Source organism: Malassezia pachydermatis (genome assembly GCF_001278385.1).
Source record: "Malassezia pachydermatis strain CBS 1879 chromosome Unknown scaffold2, whole genome shotgun sequence".
In the NCBI taxonomy this organism is placed as follows: domain Eukaryota; kingdom Fungi; phylum Basidiomycota; class Malasseziomycetes; order Malasseziales; family Malasseziaceae; genus Malassezia; species Malassezia pachydermatis.
Window position 1 is genome coordinate 453,116 of NW_017253139.1, and position 15,912 is coordinate 469,027.

At 50.6% G+C, this 15,912-nt stretch overlaps 7 protein-coding genes across 7 annotated transcripts; 4 read left to right on the forward strand and 3 right to left on the reverse strand.

Moving 5' to 3' along the window:
- Positions 1-158: 158 nt before the first annotated feature.
- Malapachy_2288 (cch1-calcium channel (alpha subunit)) lies at positions 159-6,554 on the reverse strand (the record flags this gene model as incomplete). Its single annotated transcript, XM_018136780.1, has 1 exon — positions 159-6,554. One exon carries the CDS (start codon positions 6,552-6,554, stop codon positions 159-161), a length of 6,396 nt encoding a protein of 2,131 aa, XP_017993046.1.
- A 394-nt stretch (positions 6,555-6,948) lies between these two features.
- On the reverse strand, positions 6,949-8,391 carry Malapachy_2279 (tubulin gamma chain; the record flags this gene model as incomplete). Its single annotated transcript, XM_018136771.1, has 4 exons — positions 6,949-7,001; positions 7,029-7,932; positions 7,960-8,142; positions 8,170-8,391. 4 exons carry the CDS (start codon positions 8,389-8,391, stop codon positions 6,949-6,951), a joined length of 1,362 nt encoding a protein of 453 aa, XP_017992887.1.
- A 217-nt stretch (positions 8,392-8,608) lies between these two features.
- On the forward strand, positions 8,609-9,594 carry Malapachy_2260 (nop1-fibrillarin; the record flags this gene model as incomplete). Its single annotated transcript, XM_018136752.1, has 2 exons — positions 8,609-9,547; positions 9,586-9,594. The coding sequence occupies 2 exons, from the start codon at positions 8,609-8,611 to the stop codon at positions 9,592-9,594; spliced, it is 948 nt and encodes a 315-aa protein (XP_017992934.1).
- Positions 9,595-10,846: 1,252 nt separating this feature from the next.
- Malapachy_2265 (hypothetical protein) lies at positions 10,847-12,745 on the forward strand (the record flags this gene model as incomplete). Its single annotated transcript, XM_018136757.1, has 5 exons — positions 10,847-10,903; positions 10,941-11,051; positions 11,082-11,513; positions 11,540-11,881; positions 11,909-12,745. The coding sequence occupies 5 exons, from the start codon at positions 10,847-10,849 to the stop codon at positions 12,743-12,745; spliced, it is 1,779 nt and encodes a 592-aa protein (XP_017992937.1).
- A 65-nt stretch (positions 12,746-12,810) lies between these two features.
- On the reverse strand, positions 12,811-13,161 carry Malapachy_2283 (u6 snrna-associated sm-like protein lsm2; the record flags this gene model as incomplete). Its single annotated transcript, XM_018136775.1, has 3 exons — positions 12,811-12,836; positions 12,868-12,970; positions 13,006-13,161. The coding sequence occupies 3 exons, from the start codon at positions 13,159-13,161 to the stop codon at positions 12,811-12,813; spliced, it is 285 nt and encodes a 94-aa protein (XP_017993043.1).
- A 146-nt stretch (positions 13,162-13,307) lies between these two features.
- On the forward strand, positions 13,308-14,671 carry Malapachy_2269 (tryptophanyl-trna synthetase; the record flags this gene model as incomplete). The annotated part of the gene is made up of 3 exons (XM_018136761.1): positions 13,308-13,567; positions 13,595-14,510; positions 14,549-14,671. 3 exons carry the CDS (start codon positions 13,308-13,310, stop codon positions 14,669-14,671), a joined length of 1,299 nt encoding a protein of 432 aa, XP_017992929.1.
- A 205-nt stretch (positions 14,672-14,876) lies between these two features.
- Positions 14,877-15,887, forward strand: Malapachy_2274 (protein kinase ck2 alpha subunit; the record flags this gene model as incomplete). Its single annotated transcript, XM_018136766.1, has 1 exon — positions 14,877-15,887. The coding sequence occupies one exon, from the start codon at positions 14,877-14,879 to the stop codon at positions 15,885-15,887; it is 1,011 nt and encodes a 336-aa protein (XP_017992888.1).
- Positions 15,888-15,912: the final 25 nt, after the last annotated feature.

Consider the following 15,912-nt stretch of genomic DNA (forward strand, 5'->3'; position numbering starts at 1 on the left):
GGTCGAAGCCAAGGTGGGGGACTCGCTGCATGACGCAGCTCTCCCACGTGGTCATGTGGAGTCGGTGGCGTCTTCTTGAGGTAGGAGGGACTATGCACAAGAGAGGGCTGGTGGTAGCCAAGCCCGCTAGACTATGAGGAGTACAAATATGAGAATCGTTAAAGTAGATGAGGATCGTCATCAGGTCGTGAATCATGAGATAGGCGGCGCATGATCTGCGTCCACGTATCTGAAAGAGAAGAGGGGTACCTGGGCGACGCTGTGGGTGTATCGACGCCAGGTGGGTCTGAGCTTCCGCTCGAGACGGGTGTACGCGAGCGCGAAAGCTGCGCAGAGAGCGGCGTTAGGCGTACCTCATGAAGACTGGTCACATCGACCCCGTCCACGGTGTCCGTATAATGGTCATAAATGCGTGATGGCGTGACAGGCTCACCACTCGGCATGCTGCCCCTGTGACTGCTGCCACCCTCACCTTCCTCCTCGTCGGACATATGGAACGGATTAATGTCTGTGCTGATATGAATCACAGGGCGAGTGTGACGGGAAGGTGTCGAGGGGTGATGCATGGTGGCTGTACGCTCGACTGTAATCGAAGGGAAGCCACGGTCATCGCTCGGGACTGCGACACGCGTGAATGGCTCTCCTGCCCGAGCAGCCAGGAAGCGGCGGCGCAAGTACACACTATGCAATAGGCCACGTACGCGCTCCAACTTGATCCTGGCATCAATCTTGTTCATGAGAGCACGGCGCTCAATAAACTCTGACACTTCCATGTTGGTCGGTGAGCCACAGAGCTTATGGTACGCAATGATGAACAACATCGATGAAAACGACACGCCCTTGCCTTTGTCACTGAGCACCGCTTCTTGGTACATGCGATTCAGGCGTTGGCGGCGCATGCGCAGCTCACCCCAATTGGCACGCGACAGTTTTGCCTCGAGCTTCTCGAGATCAATGCCACTCTCTACTCGTGAGAGAGGCAAGACGTCCAAGTCTGTTCGACCCTGCAATAAGCCCAAGTCGGCCACAGACGGCTCTACGGCACTTGTGCTCCCGGAACTGCGGCGTGACGACACCGAGTTGGGCGACGGCGGAACCTTGGCACTTCGTGGTGTCTTTGGGGAGCGTGGTGAGCGTGGCCATAGTCGATGGCGACGGGATGAATTGGGCGAAGATGGCTCATCCATGTCAGGCACATGCACGCGGGACACATTCATCAGTGCATGGACACGCATATCGGGTGGAAACAGACTCACTTCAAACATACCCGACAAGTGAGCCAAGAAGGGCACAATTTGGTCCTGCCGAATGTAGCCACGGCCCTGTGGATCAAATTTGCTCCAGGTGTCTTTGTACAGGCGCATCTGATCACGCGATAACGCAGTCGAGCCTTGCAAATGGTACACGTACGAGAAGTTCTCCACGACAGTACCCGTGAACATGTTAAGGAAGATGAACATGGAGATGATATTCCACGAAATGAACAAAAAGTAGGCCCACGACACACTTCCACAGTCCGTCTCCAGATAGTTGCTCGACGGTGTACACATAGGCGGCTGAACCGCAAAGTCGTGCATGTACGAATTCCAGCCTTCGCCGGTGGATGTCATGGACAAGAAGATCAGCGTACGCCATAGCGAGCCCAGGTTCTTGGCATGTGTCTCGTTGGGCCCCCATTTCGTGAGTCCAAACACTTCGACCAACATAATGCCCCATACCAAGAACATGGTCAGCCATAGCAGGAATAGGGCGACAATCGCTGGAATGGAGCTGACTGCCGTCTTGAAGAGCAAATCAAGAGCATCACTACGCTGGAACAGCTTCAATGTGACGCCTGTCAGGAAGATCTTTTGCAGTTGTGCATGGACCTGTGACGAGGATGGATAAATGGCTCGGGAAATACTCGTCGCAAACGTGCCGGCCATCACGAAGATGTCGTACCAATTCCAGTAACTGCGGCGGAAACTGTGCAGGCCCAGGCCATAGCATCGGATCACAATGTCGAAGAGGAATACCACAGCAATTATAGAGTACGCAATGGAGCGGCCTCGATCTTCGCCTTGCGTCTCTGCATTGGTCTGCGACATGAGGAGCACCAATACGATACAGTACAGCAGTGTCATGGACCGTTGCCACCATCCGCGCTTACGAATCGCCGCCTCAAAGCACCACCGCTTAAATGGCTGGGACGGTGGTTTCTGAGGCCGCTTCGACGCGGCTTGGCGCTGCAGTTGGCGCTTCAAATCCAGCCATTGTCGCTGCTCGGTGGTCAAGAAAGCAGCGCCGGAGTACCGCTGGAAGTTTTCAATGATCACCGAGACGAACAGCGTCAAAACGCTTACTGCACCGATCAAGTTGTAGATCAAGAAGAACACGGCATTGTGCTGTGACGCGTCTCTGTCTGGCTGTCGATCACGCCCTGTGATACTCATAGCACGTGTCATGACATCGATCCAGCCTTCGAGAGAGACAATCTCGAAGAGGATGAGCAATGCGCTCTTAAAGTCGTCAAACGAGTACTTGCTTCCTTCTGAGGGATTCTCCCATACACGCGGCGCAAGGAAGGCCCAGTTCAGGGGCGAGGAGGAATACTCGCCATGGCAATCCAGCTTGGTCACAATCGAACTGCTTGTGTCTGTACAGGCATACAACAGTCCTGCGAACAGGTTCTGGCCCCAAACAGCATAGGGAATAATGTACAACAATGCGAGTATCGCCGCATCCAGGATATGGCCAGCGCCAGCAATAATCACCGCATGGAACGTATCACGCATCAACGAGCTCAAATTAATGAGACGCAAGGCACGGAACGCCTTGATAGCTCGAGTAAAATGCGATACACCACCTGGGACGACCAGCTCACTAATCACATTGATCAGCAAAAAGATCAGCACAAACATATCGAGCAAGTTCCACATGTTGAGTAGATACGCATTGGGCGTGAAGATGAACCCATCCGCAATGGTCTTCACAAAGAACTCGGCCACGAAAATCGCCGACAAACTGATCTCAACAATCGCAAACCACGAATAGTAGATCACCTTGTGCTCTGCGTAGAAATTTTTGCGGTACGCTGGTGTCGCAATCCCAGCCATGACCACCGAGGCCACAATCGCACCGAGGACCACGGTTTGGAAAATGTAGTGTCGGAACTTGGACATCGGTCGGCCAAACACTCGCTCGCCATGTGGACAGCGCGTCATACTCTGGCAGAAACGCCGGATCGGATTGCGGTTGGAGAAGAGGAACCATGAACGATCGTACGAAGGGTGTTCCGCCATCATCTGCGCCAAGCGAATACGTGGGTCTTTGCTGGCATGATTCATGTAGTAGTCCAAAAACTCGTTCTCATCGTCTTTGTTGCTCAAACCCAAATCCACTCGCATCGTACGCACATTGCTTTCCAGCAGGTTGGTCCCCTCACGCTCGTTGATAAGCTCCTCAATATCGTTCATCGTACTGGTTTTCTTCGACTGGCTCAAGGCATGCGTTTGCAAGGCCGCCAACTCCGCATGTTCTTGCGGCTTGTCTAGACGTAGCACACGCTGCAGCGTGCCGAACACTAGGCCAGCCTGGTCTGGTGTGACAAGCTGCATAAACATGCTGCGCAACGGCTTCTCTTCACCCATCGGTAGATTACTTGTATCGACATACCGCATCGTATCCGTCGTCGAAGGGCCTTCCAGGCGATGTGGCATGGTCCCTTGCTCATGCGGCACACGGAACGGGCTGAATCGTTGCATAAGTCGCGTTAGGAGCGAAGGCGTTGGCACTTCCGTACGCCGCAGGTAATTTTCCATTTGCCGCTTGTATTTATCACCTTCAGCCACGCGAAAGTTTTCATTGATCACCGCAATAAACATTTGCAAGAGGATAAAGTTGGCAAATATGAACCATCCCACCAAAAAGATAGCCGAAATAACACCTTGGTGCCAGTCCTTCTCGCCGCTCACCACATTGAACAGGGTCGAGCTCCAGTTCTCGGATGAGAAGATTTGGTAGACCCCCAAAAAGCCGTTAAAGAGCTGTTTCCAGGTAAACTCAGCATCGTTGCCATCCGGGTCTTGCGGGGGCACATCGCCTCGGAATAGTTGAATGGTGACCAAGGCCGCTAGGAAAATCGTCATAATGAGGAACGCAATCATGTTGAACAACGCCGACATGGAACCGACCACACGAAGCAGCAAACTCTTCATACGTGGAATCGCTGCAATGACACGGTAAAACCGAAGGAGTTGGAAAAATGTGAGCCATGGGTACCATGCCGAGTTCCTCACCACAGGGATCTGTATGATGGTCGTGATAATGGCAATCACCATGTCGAGCACATTGCGCTTGTGCCGGAAAAAGGTGCCTGGTCCATCATCCAGCCAATCAAAACCCCAACGGATAATGATCTCCAAATCAAAGGGAATGACCAAGAACCGCTCGATTCGTTGACGCCATGCGCGCTGCTCTGGGAACTCATACGACGCCTGGCTACCCTGCACAGCGACACTGACAATGATCAGCGCCAGCCAGATGTACTGGGTATACCGCCGTGTACGGCGGTACCACTCCACCACGCGTCGTCGGCGTCGCCGCTTGCGCAGCGGTTCAGGCTGCTCATTCGTTCGCTCTCGCATCACTTCAGCGGCAAACGCACTACGTGCTGTTTGTGCACTCAGCGACGCAAACGAGTGCGAGATCACAGCGACGAACAAGTTGGCAAGCCAAAGGTTCAGAATTATAATGCCAAAAATGAAGAACATAATCACAGTATAGTAATCGGCGTCAATCATGTCATACATTGTGTTGGACCAGCCATTGAGAGAGATTACCACGGACACCTGCAGCAACGAATGGAACACGTCGTCAAAGCTCTTCACATCGTTAAACGGATTCATCGGTTGCTCCATACACAGCTGCCCGTACGGGCAAATGTAGCCTTTTGCATCGTGGTGTGGCTGCAAAGACCCCTGAAAGCCAATGTATCCGATTGTATTATTTTGATTGTTTGGGTCGACACTGCCACCACACAATTGGGAGAGGGTGAAGTTCTGTTGTGGCTCGTTGTTCAGGTCGCCAATCCACACACACTGACGAAGGTAGGATCCTTTGAAACTTTGGATACCAATGACAGCAAAGAGAAGCATCGCAAAGACAATAAAGAAGAACACACGCAGCAGCAAGGGTGAGACACGCTTCAGCGAGCGTAAAATGGTCTCTGTACCTTCCCATAATCCCAGCAAACGCGAGCAGCGTAGTACACTCAGTCCACGGAAAATGTATATATGGTGCAATGGCGTTCGATCCACACCCGATATTTGGAGGCCCAGTGCAATCCAGTAGCACAGAATCGCCAGTGTATCCACACGATTCCAACTATGGCGCAAATAGGCACGTTTCGCCATTTGCCGCGGGTCACCTGTAATCGTTCGCGACAGATGCAAAGCCACAGCAATACACTCATAGTAAATCCACTGGATCCAATGCGCATTCTCTCTGTTGGTGCCCCACCATGGCTCGATCAGCTCAAAGTCTTCAGGTCGGGCCTGGCCAACGCCTTGCGTCGGCTGGAACTTCGCTAGTTTGATTTGCGCATACTCCTTTGCCTCTTTGCTGTATGGACGAAAGAAACGGTAGATAGCGCCACACAGCGCATCATACATCTCCCAAAGTCGTAAGGCGGTGTTGGACTGTTCATGCGTGAACGGCCGTTCGCCTGCTTTCACAGACGCTATGTCGTATGGCGGCGGGTTGATAAGGAGGCCCGAGACGATCACACGTGCCATCATTTCCATGGTATAGAGCACGAAGATGACCAGCAGCAAAATTTCGTCTGCTTCTGACATCGCCCTATGCGACCGGGGATGGTAGTTTACATCGCGGCTGGCCATGACTGTCACCACAACCAAATGCATGATAATAATGGCGAGAATCGTTGGCTCAATCCACCATGAAGAAAGTAGTCTGGCCAAGTACATGCGGACGGGATGGTCAGGGCCAAAATAACATAACGTTTTCCCCCGCAAAGAAGCATACACTGGCATTCGCTCATTTACACCAACTGCCTCTGCACCATTCTCACGCATGGGGAGCCATATTTGGTCAGGAAAGCGCGCACGACGTGCATTCCTACGCCGCACAGCCCGCTCAAACATTTCTCGAGTGGCTCGTTTGATCTGAGAGAATGCTTCTTTGAGCGATGGCATGGACTCTTTCTCTTCTGCCAAATTTTCTTCGTCTGGAGGCGGTACTTCTTCTCCCTGAGGTCGATCGTCCACCTCATTCATAGGCAGGTACTGTCGCCACAGACTGCCTGGTTCATTAGCATGGCGGCGGTCATCGGCCTCGAGCCTTTGTGGCGTGATGTGAAATGTATCAAAGACATCATCCATGCTAGCCTCTGTTGATTTTGTCTCATCGAGCAAGGAAGAGCGTGTCGAAGCCCAATCAAGGGCCGGCGCAGCGCTCGAATACTCGCCTTCCTCTTCCACATCTTGCCTGGACCATAGCGGTGGCTCCACGGCTGATAGACTGGAAGAGCGGCCAGTTTGTTCGCTTGGCGTCATGTATGTATCCCATATATTCCATGGGTCTGTTGTATCAGGATCCACACTACGACGTAGACGTGGTGTAGATATGGGGGTCTGCAACCGAGGCGGTGGGGTAACAGGTCGGTCTGCCGAGGTGGGGACATGCAAGTGGCTATCCCTTTGGGATGGCGACACATTTGAATCTGTCATAACCCCCAAGTGCTAAGACCGATGCTTCACCAACCCCTAGCAATGTGGCTATTTTTTTCACCCGTCCTGGATCGACACTGCCAGACGCAGAGCCTACGACGAGTGGTGCTTGATGCAGTGCACAACACGCAGCGCTGACAAATGCGTGTGGAGGCGCGCGACGCGGTCGGTGTCTTATACTAGTATACTATTCTACAAGGGGAGTGAGGCTGGCCGTTGTCTACGCTGCGAGCGAGCCTAGCACATAGTCATCTTTCTCTGCTGCTCGGTATTCTGTCGTTAGTACATCATAGTACATACCGGCCATTAGCTCTGCCACAGTTTCGCGAGCCTCATCAAATTCCGAGAGGTCGCTAGAGAACATGGCTTCACGTTTGTACATATCCAAGAAGGCGTTGCGTTTCCGAAGACGGTCATACTGATCGGCCGTTCGCTTGAACATGCTCGCAATACCGGTATGGTTGGCAAGCATCAAGCCACTCACGCGGTGCGAGCTTGCAACGTACGGGCTGCGACGCGATAGCGCCACTTGAATACTTGCAGGGCCCCATGGCACAAAACTCGCTAAGTGACGTTCGCGAATACGCAGCAAACTCTTGTGCACATCACGTGGATCTACCTCGCCTTGGATAATGTTCAGCACAGACATGTAACAGCTCGTCTTGCTAGCCCCCGTCAGGCTTACCATGCGGTTCTTAGGTTGCAACAATCGACGCATCACATCTAGAACAGTAGTTTTCATGGTAGCCTTACCACGATCTACGTTGTCCGATGTAAACGGCGTATAGGACGTCATCAAAAAGTGTGCGCGTGGCGAGGGGATTAAAGAAGCAAGAATACCACACAAGTCGTTGTTCATATAGCCGGGATACCGCAACGTCGTCGTAGAAGCACCCATCACTGTGCTCACCAGCTGATTCGTCTGGTTATAACTTGGATTTTGAAGGTGTAAACGGTCACTCGCAATGCGGCTCAGTGCTGCATTGTCCAGCACCACTACACTATCCGCGTTGCTCACCAGACGCTTAAGAGTGAGTACGGAATTATATGGCTGCACCACCACATCGGATGTCTCCTCTGAGTTGGGAAACACGCTGTATGTTTGAATCAACTTCTTCGGGAAAGCATCATTCAGCCGTTCCAACAGGAAGGAGCCAAGACCAGAGCCCGTACCACCTGCAATCGAATGCAGCAAAAAAAAACCCTGCATAGTGAGCAAAATTCAACATACTTCTAGACTCTCGCTTCCATCAGCTTCACGATCCACCATCTCAATCAGCTCATCGGCTGCCTTCTCGCCGGCTGCATAGCCCTGGGCCCAGTTGTTACCAGCACCCCCACCCGATTCGTTTCTGTATACGTTTTCCGGATTGTACAAGCTTTTGTAGGGCCCTGTCATAATATTGTTGATTACCTACATGTAAGTGTACCGCCAACATACCCTTGGCTCTAAATCCACCAGAATAGCACGCGGAATATAGTGCTCATCATCCGCTTGATAGAAGAACACGTCTTTCCTATCGCCGCCTTGTCCTTCTGTCGCAAAATCCTCTAGGGTACCATCTTGCGCAATTCCATGCTCACGACAAAGATGCTCCCAGAATTGGGATCCAATTTGGTTGCCACACTGGCCAGCTTGCAAAGTGATCAGCTCACGCGGCATGGTCCCAAAGCCCGGTGAGCAATGCCGTCAGTGCTTAGTGATGCGTCGCGTCGAGGCAGGCGCCCTCCCTACGCGCTCTGGATAAGTCACGTGGTTTGCCATGTGCCAGGTCGAACAGAAAAAAGCGACTCCGGGCCCGCCGAAGACGTCTGCTTTTTTTTGTGCGGCTCATTTTTTGGAGCGTGCATACTTGAGCCTACAACCCACTTACAGTACTATGGCATTTGGTGCTCGCGGAGGTCGTGGTGGTCCGCCAGGTCGTGGACGTGGTGGTCCTCCTGGACGTGGCGGCATGCGCGGTGGTGGCCGTGGTGGCATGCGCGGCGGAGGTCGTGGCGGCGGTCGCGGTGGTGCTGGCCGTGGCGGTCGTGGCGGTGCTCGTGGCGGTCGCGGTGGTGGCCGTGGTGGCCGTGCCGGCCCCAAGGGCGGCTCCAACGTCATCGTTAAGCCCCATCGTCATGAGGGTGTGTTTGTCGCTGAGGGAAAGGAACACCTTTTGGTGACCAAGAACCTGGTTCCTGGTGAATCTGTGTACGGTGAGAAGCGCATTACTGTTGAAACCCCTAGCACCTCGGGCGACGAAGAAGCTGCTACCACTGTCAAGACGGAATACCGTGTGTGGAACCCTTTCCGTTCGAAGCTGGCTGCTGGTATTCTCGGTGGTCTTGACAACATTCACATCAAGCCTGGTGCGAAGGTGCTCTACCTGGGTGCTGCTAGCGGTACCAGTGTGAGTCACGTTGCTGATGTTGTCGGCCCTGAGGGTATTGTATACGCCGTGGAATTCTCCCACCGATCCGGTCGTGACTTGATTAACATGGCGAAGAAGCGCACGAATGTAATTCCTATTATCGAGGACGCTCGTCACCCAGCAAAGTACCGTATGCTTGTTGGTGCTGTCGATGTCGTTTTCGCAGATGTCGCGCAGCCTGACCAGGCTCGTATTGTTGCCTACAACTCGGAGTACTTCTTGAAGAATGGCGGGCATGCCGTGATTTCGATCAAGGCTAGCTGCATTGACTCCACCGCTCAGCCGGAGGCTGTGTTTGCCGAGGAGGTTAACAAGCTCAAGAAGGCCTCTTTCCGCCCTCGTGAACAGCTTACATTGGAGCCTTACGAGCGAGACCACGCTATGCTGGTTGCTCAATACCAGAGGGTATGTATATAACATTTTTTTACAAACTAACCTATCAGCACAAGTAAATCAATAGAATGCCACCATGTATCTTGAATATTTGAGTCCTATAACTGGAACTTCTTTTGAACTATCGTAGTTTGCTCACCGAAAAGAAAAAGATAAATGGAGTAAAATATGGCTTAGTAGCCAAAAAAAACGACCCATACTGGAATCGAACCAGTGACCTTAGAGTTTTGTGGTCGTACACCGACCAGTTTAACAGCTCCACGTGCTAACCACTGTACCAATGGGTCAACTCGTTGGTACCCTGCTGCTGAGGGGAGACTTTATCGCATGGAATTGATAATGCTCCCTTTCGCATTCGCGTCTTTTCATAAGAGCTGCGCCAACATTCCTACAGTCGTTTCATATAACTTACATTCTCGTGTTAAAATGATGAATTTCTATTGGAGACCACTTCCATATACAAAAAGGCTGTCCGATCAGGGGAGACTATTTGCCATCCGGAAGGCTGCAACACTTTTAAATTGAAATCGTCTAGTTGGTCATAAAATCGCTTCATACACTGCCTGTTAGGATGTATTTGCAACATACTCGCTTGTAGTGTGTACCAAAAAGGAGAGGCCATATTTGAAATGTCATACTTGTCAAAACATTATCAAAGAGGCCATAATAAAGGTTATACGCGTCATCCAATGTTGCATTCAGTTCATCCATATAAGTAGTAAATGTTTGGGAATCAACCTGATGTCAGTTATACATATACATCACGTACAAAGGGCGAAAGATTGTCAGGTATTGTGCGTTGAAATTGGCATCGCTCCAGCCCGCTATAGATTCTCTCAATACTGCGCGTTAATAGAAAAAAAAATAAAGACAATATTTACCGTATAGATGAAGTAATGGGGGTATCTTCAGAGTAGAATGACATCTCAACACCACTCACCTCCTCACTTTTGGAGCGCACAGGTGTCAATGTAATGTTACTAGTATCGAACTCTTGCACATCTGTATAGAAAGGTTGTACACTCCTCGAAAATGTGCTCGATGGTCGGCCATATGCTTCTGAGTAACAATCTTCTTGGGCAGACATGCCCTGTATACAGCCTTTCGCCGTATTTGCGTTATTGTAATCTGTTTGCTCCGCACGAACCACCGCAACATCGCGCCGTTACGGTTTACTAAACCTACAATACTTCTCCATCCACACTTTCGAGGCGCCCTGTGCACAGTATGTCAGAGGCCGGGGAGTCGCCGCCACATACTAGCCCTAAAGAGCTTGGGGGGGATGTGAAACGCGTTTTGGAAAGCAACAATATGGAAAATACTGCCAAAGAATCCCCCATCGTTCTTGGTGTGGTGGTAGTCGACTTTGTACGTATTGCCGTTTCATGACATGCGCTAACTACAGAACCACTTGGTGGGCCCTCAAATTGAATACTCATACCCTTCAGAGCTGAAAGAGAATGCTGAACTTGGGTCTGTCTTGCCATTTCTTGCCCTACCTGACGGAAGCCATATGGTAGGTTCTCTAATGAAACTCACGCTCTAGTCGGGCGAGGATTACTGTTATTTTCATTTGCTATGCAAGTCCCTTCATCCATCCACTATTTTTGGTATCTCTTGCAATCGACAGATTATGTCTAATGAATTAATTAACAAGGGGTCGGACGTGACACGCAGCATGGTGCAAAAGGCTGTAGTCATCCTTGCAAGTAAGCCGATTTTTGGGCCAACACGAACCAAGCTTGGTATGGTAACGCATGCCTTTTTTGCTCAGCGTGACTTGCAAAATATTACTCTCATTAAGGACTTTTATAACACCCTTGAAGATGGGCTTGAGCACTCGCCAGAGCATGATACGATATCACCCCAAGTGGACGGGCATAACACATTGTATATGGGCACATCCATTCGAGAATTCATTTTTAAGTGGCGCTTCAAGGTCCTTGTTCTTTTAAAGCTGTTATTGCTTCAACGAAAGGTTTGTATAACATGCATTAACGCCAGATCATGTTTTTCGGTTACCCTGTGGAGCAGCTTTGCACATCACAGTACAATTTGGTGTCGCTTATACCAGCTCTTTTATCTAATTTAGAGGACTCTGCGTCGCCTGAGCTCGACAGTCATTCACGAGGTCGTTCGAAGGCAGAGTCCTTGCGTATGTCTGACCGTCAAAGTGTGCTTGCATTTATGGGCTTACCTCTTCCTCTCTTCGGTGAAGGCGCATTCTTCCAGCCGTATTGCCCTTTGCAGCAAATGGATCTTTTGCAGTCGCAAAGCTGGCTGATTGGCACTACCAATCTCATGTTCAAGCAACAGCGAATGTATAAGCCTGATGTGATTGTGGATGTACGTCGTTGATATCGCTCACCACAGTTGGAAACAATGCAACTGCAGTTCCTGGACCCTAATGTTGGCAGCTTAGTGTCACTTACACCTGCGGATCGGAAGTGGATGGACGGATTAGTCAATATCATCCAGGAAACGTGGAATAGTGCGGATCCGGCTCACCCTGCAATGATGCAGTACGCTGGCAGTGATGATTACTTGCGAGCTCGATTTGAAGAGTATGTGTTTGGCGTACTTTCGTCAGCCAAGTTTTTGGGGACTCATGCCACTACGGATGATGCCTCGCCCACTACTGCTTTTGGCTCTGACTTTTTGTCAGCCTTCCGCCAAACAAGTGTCTTTGGCACTTGGAACTCGTATACGGATGATACATTATGTGATCTTATCCCTTATCAGCATCCATTTACAGGCAAGACATCAACTGTGTCTGATGTTGCCCTTCGTCTACAAGCTGGCTTGCATGACCTTCGTCTCGAAGAAAACCTTGGGCCTACTCGTGAAGCCATTGGGGCAGCCCTGCAAGCTGGAAGTGCAAGTTTATCTAAAGTGGCCAGCAATTGGCGTCAGGATATTACGCGCTTTGCCGCTTCCAATGGCTGGCAGACACCACTGTCTGTCTGGTCGGAAAAAGACACTACGAGTCCATCCAATGCAAACCCTGAGGTGACGGACAAGAGAGAAGATGCAGCATCCTCTTCCAGTACGCCAACCAAACGCACAGAACCTATCTTATCGTCCTTACAAGCTACAGGGATGCAAGGGGCTGCAGCACTGAGTACATTTGGCTCCTTCCTGTCTGCCAAGCAAAAGTCGTGGTACAACGCACTAAACAAGCAGACGGATACTGAACCAAAACCTCCATAGGACCGTGACATACATAAATGTATACCCATATTAAATTTCATTTTATGTCGTTATTATGAATGTGCTTAGCGCTTCGCTTGCGATTCAGCTTCTGTCAAGGTTAGAGAAATGGGGCTACACACCTCGACGTGTTGCGTCTTCAAGGAGTTGGGTATCAACCGCAGCGGCAGGAATATGGACGCAACGGACCACGGAACCACGGATAAAGGTTGACTTGACAGCCATCTGGAGCATAAGTGATATTCATTGCAAAAGCGTACCATGTGTGGGTAGCGAGCTTCATCGAGCACCTTGATGTCATCCAATTTGAAGTTCAAGAACTGATCCACACTCTTCAGCGTACCCTGGATAGCCAAGTCATTTTTCAACTCGATTGTCACAGTTTGCCCGGTCAGGGTCTTGAATGCAGAGAACATCAACTATACAGTCAGTAACACGATCATACATACCATGGCGATGGAAGATGCTTAAGTGGAGACGAGACAAGCGAAAGCATAGTTGGGCCGTGAACGCTTGTCGCTGAGTAAAAAAAAGCCACCAGCGTTTCCTCTTTCCCATAACGATGGACGCCGTGACGAAAGGCCTTGAGAAGACCTCACTTGCTCCGGAGAGCACCGCGCAAGAATCCCAGGGCCAGAGGGTGACGCCTTGGGACGTGGAAGGCGGCTACGTTGACGGAAAACAAGTTTCCATCGACTATGAGAAGCTCATTAAGGATTTTGGTACTCGCCGTATTGATGATGCGCTGCTGGAGCGATTCGAGCGCGTGACAGGCCGTCGTCCTCACCCCCTGCTGCGTCGCGGAAGCTTTTTTAGTCACAGGTATGTTTAAGAATGGCTTATAAATAGGGAACTCGATGTCATTTTGACTCGTTATGAACAACAGAAGCCGTTCTATCTGTACACGGGTCGTGGCCCAAGCTCAGCTTCGATGCACTTGGGCCACTTGATTCCGTTCCTTTTCACACAGTGGCTTCAGGATGTGTTTGATGTTCCGCTTGTGGTCCAACTGACTGATGACGAGAAGTTTTTGTTTAAGAACGAGCTGAAGATTGATCAAGTGCAGAAGTTTGCCTTTGAAAACGCCAGAGATATCATTGCATGTGGATTCAAGCTCGACAAGACGTTTATTTTCTCGGACTTGGATTATGTGGGTGGTGCTTTCTATCAGAACATTATCCGTATCTCGCGTCTGATCACTGTCAATCAATCGAAGGGCACGTTTGGCTTTAACGACAGTGATAGCATCGGCAAGTTGCACTTTGTCTCCATCCAGGCCGCGCCTTCGTTTAGCAACTCATTCCCTCAAATCTTTGGCACGCGCTCTGATATTCCCTGCCTAATTCCATGTGCCATTGACCAGGACCCGTATTTCCGCCAGACGCGTGATGTGGCTGTTCGTTTGAAGTACCCCAAGCCCAGCTTGATTCATTCCAAGTTCTTCCCTGCACTTCAGGGTGCCCAAACGAAGATGAGCGCCTCGAAAGAAACGTCGGGTATTTTCATGTCCGACACACCTAACCAAATTAAGAACAAAATTAACAAGTACGCATTCTCGGGTGGTCAGGAGACGCTGGAGGAGCAGCGCCGTCTGGGTGGCAACCCTGATGTCGATGTGAGTTTCCAGTACCTCACATTCTTCGTTGATGATGACGATGAGATCAAGCAGATTGCGGAGGACTACCGTGCTGGCCGCTTGCTGACCGGTGAACTGAAGAAGCGCTGCATTCAGGAGCTGCAGCGTGTTGTCGGCGATTTCCAAGCTGTATGTATATGCTATAAGTATTTTTCTAACGATAACAGCGTAAGGCACAGGTGTCAGACGATCTCGTGCGCCAGTTCATGGACTCTTCGCGCAAGATTGACCCTACCCCACCCGTCCCTCGTGGCCAAGTGAGCCCACCGTCCGCGGAGGCGTCCATGTAGACGATTGCCATCCGTGCACAGATCACGTGATAGAATTTCATCGTCGGTATTTCGGTCGAGGTATCTCTTGCTACCGAGGGTGCTAGGTAGACGACAGCGTAGGGCCTGTGGTATCTTACGGGTGTGTGTCGCTTTACTTGTATCTCTGTTGTCGCTCTCTCTCTCCTCTCTTTAGTGAGAAGGTTTACTGTATATTCTCTGTACTATGGCGGGCATGAGTGTAGCTCGTGTATACGCCAACGCCAACGAGACGCGTGGGCGAGAATGGTGGGACTATGACAACCTGGCGTTGCAGTGGGGCACGCAAGACAACTATGAGATCTTGCAAAAGGTTGGCCGTGGTAAATACTCGGAAGTGTTCGAGGGCGTAAACGTGTCCACGCCGTCGTACGACAAGTGTATTATCAAAGTGCTAAAGCCTGTGAAGAAAAAGAAGATCAAGCGTGAGATTAAGATCCTGCAGAACCTTATGGGTGGCCCGAATGTTGTACAGCTGATTGATGTGGTGCGTGACCCGCAATCGAAAACACCCTCTATTGTCACGGAATATGTGAACAATACCGACTTCAAAGTTCTGTATCCCACACTGACTGACCATGACGTGCGATACTATATCTTTGAGCTGCTCAAGGCCTTGGACTTTTGCCACTCGCGCGGTATTATGCACCGTGATGTCAAGCCACACAACGTAATGATTGATCACGAGAAGCGTCAGCTTCGGCTGATTGACTGGGGTCTGGCTGAATTTTACCACCCATATACCGAGTACAACGTACGTGTGGCTTCAAGGTATTTCAAGGGCCCCGAGCTGCTAGTCGACTTCCAGGAGTACGATTATTCGCTTGATATGTGGAGTCTTGGCTGTATGTTTGCCTCCATGATCTTCCGCAAGGAACCTTTCTTCCATGGCCACGATAACTACGATCAACTTGTGAAGATTTGCAAGGTGCTTGGTACAGACGAGCTCTTTGTGTATCTTGATAAGTATAAAATCGAGCTGGACTCGCACTACGATGTCATCCTTGGTCGTTACCCGCGTAAGCCCTGGTCGCGCTTTGTCAACCCTGACAACCAACGCTATATTTCTGACGAGGCAATCGATTTCCTTGATAAGCTTCTTCGTTACGACCACCAGGATCGATTAACGGCACAGGAGGCTCAGGCACACCCCTACTTTGACCCTGTGCGTCCTGATAGCAGCGTGACAAAATCGTAATCTATATATTCATATTTCTATTTCT